The sequence below is a fragment of the Aristolochia californica genome, unplaced genomic scaffold (genome assembly GCF_029961685.1).
Source record: "Aristolochia californica isolate CCGP_79_NKW_82.1479 unplaced genomic scaffold, dmAriCali1.0.hap1 SCAF_10, whole genome shotgun sequence".
Classification (NCBI taxonomy): Eukaryota; Viridiplantae; Streptophyta; class Magnoliopsida; order Piperales; family Aristolochiaceae; genus Aristolochia; species Aristolochia californica.
The window spans coordinates 1045078-1053221 of record NW_027181771.1 but is presented as its reverse complement, the minus strand read 5'-3'; the positions used below and the strand labels follow the sequence as shown (position 1 = coordinate 1053221).

The following is an 8144-nucleotide window of genomic DNA, read 5'->3' as shown; positions in this document are numbered from 1 at the left end:
TATATCTGTCAATTTCTGATACTTGTATTTGTTCAAAGAGTAGTACAATAACCAAAATTTGAAAAGCGAAAGTGGTTTAGGATCGGGGTAGAGTAATATATGTTTAATTACGGTCCAAGACCATCCCAAAATGATTAGACTAAATTAAGAAGTTTCTTCCCAAACAATAAGCAGTGGATTCTTTTAATCCTAAGTCAATGTGGGATTATTCTTAAGACTTTTGCTCACATACAAGTCTTCTTTGTGGCTCTGACATATGGATAATTTTTTGGGGGAAAGCTCATTGTACAGGTGGCATTTGATACATGCTTTAAGTACCATATTTAATATCTTTCCAAGTCCATCATGTAAGGACTAGCCTAATTTAGAAGCCCTCTTCCCGAGTAATCAAGCAAGGTATTTCTAATCTCTGATTAATATTGGACTATTCTTAACAATAATAGCATACGATAATCTCCTTTTTGAAAATTCCATAATAATTTCATTTTCTCCTATCTGAAGTTCTTTTACCCCTATTAGATGTAATTATAGTCTAGTGAACAGAGTGCCTCTGTATTGACTATTGTTAAAAGAATCTAGAGAAAGAGGCTTATCTGATCTCATGGTTTTTTATTATTTCTTTCACTTGGGGTTTCTTCCTACTTGGAGAAAAAATAGTCCCACATTGCTTATTAGTTTGGAGGAAACTTCTTAATTTCAGCTTGTCTGTTTGGGTGGAACTGCATAGCTGATATGCTGTCAGACTAAATCCAAGCCCATCTATTTTTTGTCCAGTGGCTTTTGTGCATTCTCTGTGTGTGTGTGTGTGTTTGTTCCCTATGGCCTCCATGTATATGTTCTTCATTTCTTCCACAGTTAGTCTGCTAGGCTTACACATGAAGGAGAGTGTACGCTAATAGAAGTTGTGGGAGAATATTCTCATGAAATTACAACTGGGGAAGATATTTTCATTGCTTCAGCTAGTCATTTTGAGAGGAACCAACCCAACTAAAATAAACATGTGCTGCAAAATGGTTAAAGCTTCTTTTTTTTTTTTCACTTTCTTGAAGCTATTAACATTAAGTTCTTCTTCGTTATTAATGAACTATAATTGTTCCGTTGCTATTTCTAACTCCAGTTAGAATCTCAATGACTTACTGAAAATTGCATCTTCATCTCAGCGAAGCCATGATTCCATGTATTTTGCTTGCTTTGGGTGGGAATCTTGTTGATGGTACGTATCTTTATCATCTTTGATATTTCCTTTGTTTATATATCTGGATTTTTTCAAGATGCCAATGTATGAGGTTTGCTATATTTATCCTTCTTTTAGTTTCACTACAGACTTCCAACAGAGTAGGATAATAACCTTTTTTTGGTGAAACTGTGTTCATCTCCTGAATACTGATAATCAAGTACATTCTACCAGTTATTGTGCTTCCATATTTCTTTAGATAAGGTTTTCATATTGGATGCAATCTATTTTCATGCAGTTTTGTTATTGCATTTTGCTGGTAGTTTTCACGTTTTAAAACTAAATAAGTAAATAGGTGCATAGAAAACTCTATTTTTGTGGTTTACAAGAAAAGAAAGAACTGTTTTTCGACCTTTATATGGTGATCACATAGGTGATCACAAGTTGCACTTGATTGATATTCAGGACTTCTTCGTTGGAATTTTACAAAACTTAAATGCCTTATTGTTTGTTCTTGGTATTGTGCAGGGCCTGGTACAGGAAGTAAGAAGCTTGGGTTTCGAACTACTGCTGCAATCGTATTTGGGAGGTTAGTCTTGGTGCCTCCAGCAGGGCTTGGGATTGTGACATTGGCTGATAAGCTGGGCTTCATTCCTGCTGGTGACAAGATGTTCAAATTTGTCCTTCTTCTTCAGCATTCAATGCCCACATCTGTGCTTTCTGGTATTACCTGATCTTGTTTCTAGTGATGCATAGACTCATACATCATAAGTCTGTGGGTTTGGTACAGTAGATGCTGACTTGTGTGTTGTCTTTTGGTCATTTTGATGCTATTTGAGAGCTCTCAATCTGTGATGGCCCTCAAACATAAAATGCCACCAAGTATAATGACCTTAGGAGTTGTCCATGTAGATGCTGGGATTGGCAAATCTCGATCTCTCAAAATGTTTACCAGATTGCTTTTTATTCTGATTTCTTTCAGAAGGTTGGGTTTGGCAAATCTCGATCTCTGGAAACATTGACCAGATGGGTTTTTTGTTCTTTTTTCTTTCAGAAGGTTGTTAGGCCTATATTTACTGAAACATGGCCTTAAAGGTGGAAATGAGTTTCATGGAACTCCATTTTGGGTATTGGTAGGAAATTCTCAGGAGACGTGAGAGTAAACATTTCAGTGGGTGTTTCTCTAATGTGAAGTTGTGTCTCTGCAGGATATATTTCAAATAGCCTTTTTCTTTTTCTTTCTCTTTTTACCAAGAACTCTGTCAGTTGCCCCACTCAGTTCTTTCCATGAAGAATCTCATCCGAAAGTGTTGATCAATTTAAAATAACAACAATCATCTGGGTTTTGCAGGTGCTGTTGCCAATTTAAGAGGTTGCGGAAGGGAAGCAGCAGCAGGGTTCACATCTTTGCTGTCTTCTCTATGGCCGGATGGATTGTTCTGTACTTGCAATCCTCTTCTGAAGACGAAATTCTCTGGAGCAGATACGTAAAAAGCCTGATTTTCCAGCTCCTTTTTCATTTTATATTTATTAAAATGGGATTGCTATGTAGGAAGACGATAGGAACGCAAAATCCTGACTGGATATCCCCCGTCCTACCTTTGCCGTCTTCGTGGTATCTCTGAGGAGGGAGTCCATGTTCATATCAAATTGAAGAAGAAAAAGGGCTGGGCTGGGCTGGTTTCTGTAAATTTCCATCCATACGTAAAACCATAATCTCATGACGTTTAATAATTAGTGTCCTGCTTTGGCGTAGGACTAAATCAGCCTACCCATTAAAGAATGGATGAGTCAATCTGTCAGCAGATTGAAAAACGATTAGGAGAAAACAGAGGGTTCTTCTTCTTGCATCCTTTGGCTCCAGATCCAAATAAATTAATGCTTCCTCACCCATCTGGTGCCTTCAGATAAGTTAGCTTCAATGTTTCTACAATGTCAACTGAGAATGGTTAAAAGGGTGCATTGGTAACAGGCCCACCAAACTTGTTACTACAGAAGACCTCATTCACTATCTAATATCCAAAGTATTGGCAAATTGGACTGATTGCAAACCAAAGAATACTTTCTGAAATGTGACCTCACCCAGGATAAAGGCATGGTTCATGAGCATCTCAGTAGAAGGTTCTGCTGCAGAAGAAAGAAGTAGTTTGTAGGTTTCTGAGTTCAGGAACATTCGCTTGGTACGAAGGCTCTTCAGTAAGATGGCAGCTGCAGAAACATTGCCGGACCTGCAGAGGTTTTGGATATGAATGTCAAACTTTGCCTCAGTTAAGGCAGGGTCCTCTTCCAATGCCACTAGGACTTTGTTCAAGTACTCATTTGTCTCTTCCTGCTCATCTGCAGCAACTTCAGTGGATAATGACCGGACCTGAAAGGTAACAGAATCTGTTGTGGATAATGACTGGGCAATGAAAAGGCTTTTTTTTCTTCTGATTACAAGTGCGATGAAATGCTAAGCAACAGCATGAAAAGCAGTGAAGATAACAAATATAAGGGTGCCAACTATCTACCATGAATAAGATCTATGTAATAAATGACTGTAAACATCATGTTCCCTGGCCTTTTGTTCTAAAGAAAATGATGCTGTGTATTGTTAGACTTCTCCTCAATAAACTATTCCAAAAAAGCATTTCTAGTGTTTCTCCAATTTATCCATACTGAGTTTCTTTATACAGATTTTAGCTCTCTTGAGACAAGTATTGGCAAATCTGAGCTTTTGGGTATACATGCACACTACACCCCTTTTCCCCAGTGACACAAACCCAACACCTGACATTAGAACCCCTCCCCCTGGCCATTGAGCCAATGTTGCAATCCACAAAGTATCTTGATATCTTAACCGAATACGGCTCACTAATCCCACATTTTAGGATCAGACTTGGTATGAATAATATCCCAGCAATTCTGTTTGACATTTTAGGATCAGACTTGGTGTGCCTAGTTAGCTACTGTAATCTAAGTGTGGTTGTTGTGGTTAATTGAGTGACATAAGTTCTTCTATAGGCAGCATTGTAATTGGCCTTAGTGGCGTTTATTGTAGATGTTGCATGGCAAACAAACTTAATGAAGCTTCAAGGTGCCAAGACATCTTGGAGGGGGATTAACAATCCACAAAAGGATTGTGAACCACCAAAAAATCTTGTTTGTTCTTGATACATGATTGTTTCCCCTTATATTGAATATTGTGTATAAACATAAATTACAAGATTGTGCAAACACTTATATTAGTTGTAAAGATAATAACTACAATATAAGGATTAACCAAAATAAGTTAAAACTAGCAAGAAAAGTTAACAAACCTATCACCCCCCGCCCACCCCTCTCTAGGTTTATTCCCCATGAGACCATAAAAATTCGTCTTCCATAATTGAGAAACCAAAGATCTAAATCAGATCTTAACACTAATGCTCATAAATACTTAGTTTTCAACGCGAAACTCTACCAAAAGTACATATTTTTCACTCTTAATGGCACTAGCACTTTGAGAAATCACTTGGGAGATTAGAAATTCATATGGACTTAAAAAAAATCAAAAAATTGATTGCATTTCCATGAATTTGGACTTCCATAATTCAAGCATAACTGCCGATCTCATTCTCATGTAATGATCAAAGAATGATTACATTGAACCAACAGTAAAGATAGCTCGTCGACCGACAACTGAGTCGATTTTCACCCTCTTATCCTGTGAAAACCACTGAAATGCACCTCGTGTAGGACGGTCCAAATATTTACTCTTGAGTTAAAATGATAAACGGGCAGATTTACAAACTAGTCATTTGCATCTCCAAAATAAATACAAAAAGACAACAAATGAACATATAAGAGAAGATCTTCTGAGTCTCTGTTCTCAATAAACTACTACATAGGATTACACTAGACTGGTTTTAGATGGCAGCCCTGCAATTTCTCCGAGTGGTTTCCACACGAAATTTCTCCTGTTGGAACAAAGCCAGGATTTTGAGCATTATTAGCAAGCCTTAAACCCATTAATCCAAATTAACTTTCCCTGCTTCAACGAATGGCAATGATGCATGAATTTAATCATTTAACCAAACCTAACCTTGTATCGTCATAACTTGACCAGAATTAGGAAATGCAAATACTATATCAAGAATATAAATAAATCCATTTTGGCAGACTTGATTGAGCCATTGATTCAATTGTTTCATTGGTTATCTTTCTCAATGTGTGCTCTTCAGGATATTTAGAGAGCTTCAGCATCTTTATAATCAACACTTCGAAAACAGGGATTTAGTCACTCTTTTCATCCTTTTTACACTCCATATATATGATAAATTTGAGCTAGTTGATGACTTAGTCCCATTTTTTATTTTTTTTGAGTTACAAGAGATATGGAAAATCTTCACCCGAATTCTGCGATTCCTCTTATCCCTCTTACTTCTTGAATAGGAAACAATGAGAAGAAACATACACAGAGAAGGCACAAATCAAAGAAAATAGATCAAAAAGAGAATTTTATCATTGGAAAAATTAGTCAAAGACAATAATTTTTTATCATTTTGGTTTCATATAATGACACAGACAGTTTTTTAGTTCCTACTGCCTTAAACTTACCAGTTGCCGCATTCTGCAATGACCCTGACTTTGGGCCGGAGGCTTGGAAGCAGAGCAAGGAATTGTAGTTCAGCTTTGGATAAAACCTGACAGCAAGAAAAGAGATAAAAATTGAAACATATATAGTAGACATCTTCTAAATTGCTCCTTCCAGTAGATGCAGAACTTTCTTTTCCTATTAGTCTATATGATGCACAAAATGCCAATCACTGAACAGGACGCACACCTTAGCTTCGATTATCCAAACCACTAGGCCTTTCGCGTTTGGCGGCAGAAGAGAGAGCCTGTAATCAACCTCTGGTGGGTGGTACCACCTTGCTATTGGCTGCTTTCCCACATGGGCCTGCCTCTCAAAAATCGTAATTGTCATTCAAAAGAGAAAAAAGAAAACAGCTGCAAACATATCGTCAACATTAACAACGAATTGAAGTGTAATACCAGAACTCAAGCAAAACAACTTGATGACTAGTATCTATCACTAATGGAGGCACAGCCTCCCATTTGAGCATAAGAAAGTGATAAAAAACCAACAGTCAATTTGTCCTAGAAAGATATTCGTTCGTGAATCGGGCTTCCATCCCTGGAAGCTCTACTTCTCAACCATTTCAAGGTAAGAAAATGGTGTTCTAATTCCCAACAGTTGGAAATTTTTACAGAAGACATTCATCGAGCAACCCATCAGGAGAAAACGTCCGCCTTCTATCCATGATGGAGATGAAATGAAATGCCAAGAGAGACATATATAGAGCTGACACACATTCAGAGACTGATTATCAATGTCCATTACCGGGCAAACTGGGTGTATCTTGGTGAGAGTAGTCTCCAGGTCGCCAAGACCGCGGGCAGAGAGGTCCAAGAAGTAGTATCCCTGGTACCGGAGCCGCGTCAGGTACCTTCCCTCGTACCCTCCCTCGTGAGGGCTGTATATAGCCAACGCCTTATGCTTCTCAACGTCGTCCAGCCATCGACCCAAATCCAATTTCACCAGGTCCCCTCCAATAAAGTCTTGAATCCCGCATTTTACGCTTAGCCCGGAAGTTCCTCTCCTGCTTCGGTGATTTTGTCTCGCCGAGGCCGGCAAACGCGACCACCGGCTGAAGCTAATTCGCGGTGACGATGAGAGATACGTGGAGGCGGTGGTGGCAGCGGTTGCCATCGTCTTACGCCTTTCTGGGGAAGTAGAAGCGTGGAGGGAACCAGGGAAGCGGCCATGTTTTTGTTTGAAGTGACCCGAGTAGAGCAGCGTGTTTGAATGGTGGAGAGAGAAGATAAGGTGAAAGGTGTTTGAATGGTGAAGTCAAGAATAAGGATAAAAAACGAACCCGATTGTAGAGCCGGAACGGGGGTAGTATGGCGGGCTGGGTTGGATTTTCTTTAAACCCTCCCACCACCGTCTCTTGGTTTCCTCCCATCCTTGCCTCTTCAGTCGACGAGCCATTGACCCCCGTCTCTGCTCTTCCGTTATTGCGCAACTCCGACGAGCTCAAACTGCCCTCTTAAGGGCAGACGGCGCGTCACTTCGACAAATTCTCTACTCTTAGGGCGGTTTCAGTAGCCCATATTTGGTTTTGCAGACTTCAAGAACGGGATTGTTGCGTTAAGTATTTCTAAATTAAGACTAGTTGTCCTAAAGTCTTCAGGATTACTTTGTTAAGTTAATCTGTTTTGTACTGATAAAAACGAAAAATAACTTACTTACCAAAAAGTATACTGAAACTCCTGAATGCTCGGACAACTTAGTCTTAATTAAAAAATTAATAATTTCCTTTTTTTACATCAGAAAATTATATCTCTGCGTCGTCTGCGTCGTTTTGTATGTATCAGAGAGGAAAATTCAGTTCGGGAAGCCGCAGCCGTAGCCTTCGTCTTCCGTTTGATTTTCCCGTTTTTCTTGCGCCGCAGCCGTAGAAGGATAAAGGAGAGAGCGAGACCTCTCCATTGAAAATCATAGCGAGACCTCCCGTCGCTGAAGGAACAGAGCTCTCTGTCCACCCGCCGGTGCCAGAGCCGAAAATCTTCGGATCCCGTTGCGGAAGAAAAAGAGAGCCGAAAATCTTCGGATCCCGTTGCTGAAGAAAGAAAACCGAAAATCTTCAAATCCCATTGCTGAAGAAACAGAGCCGAAAGAAATTTTTCGGCACCCGTCGCTGAAGAAACAGAGCCGAAATTTTTTTCGGAACTCATCGCTGCCGTTGCCGCCGGGAAAAAATCCCGAAATCAGAGTCGCCGTCGCCGCAGACCTTCCTCGCCGTTGCCGTTGCGACCGTCGGTATCTGGTATTAATTCTCTCGATAAAGTTTTCAGCAGAAAAATTTTCGTTTTTCGTTAGCCGCAGAATTTTTTTTTTTTTTTTTCGCTCTCGTCCGTTGAGAAGAGCGAGCAGACGCTTTAT

The 8144-nt window shown here is 39.6% G+C and overlaps 1 protein-coding gene across 1 annotated transcript; it reads right to left on the bottom strand.

Annotated features, from left to right (window-relative positions):
• Positions 1-4888: 4888 nt before the first annotated feature.
• Positions 4889-7026, bottom strand: LOC137941327 (NAD(P)H-quinone oxidoreductase subunit N, chloroplastic-like). Its single transcript, XM_068786689.1, has 4 exons — positions 6540-7026; positions 5979-6095; positions 5753-5838; positions 4889-5112 (listed from the first exon to the last, which is right to left on the bottom strand). Exons 1-4 carry the CDS (start codon positions 6906-6908, stop codon positions 5046-5048), a joined length of 639 nt encoding a protein of 212 aa, XP_068642790.1. The 5' UTR covers positions 6909-7026; the 3' UTR covers positions 4889-5045.
• Positions 7027-8144: the final 1118 nt, after the last annotated feature.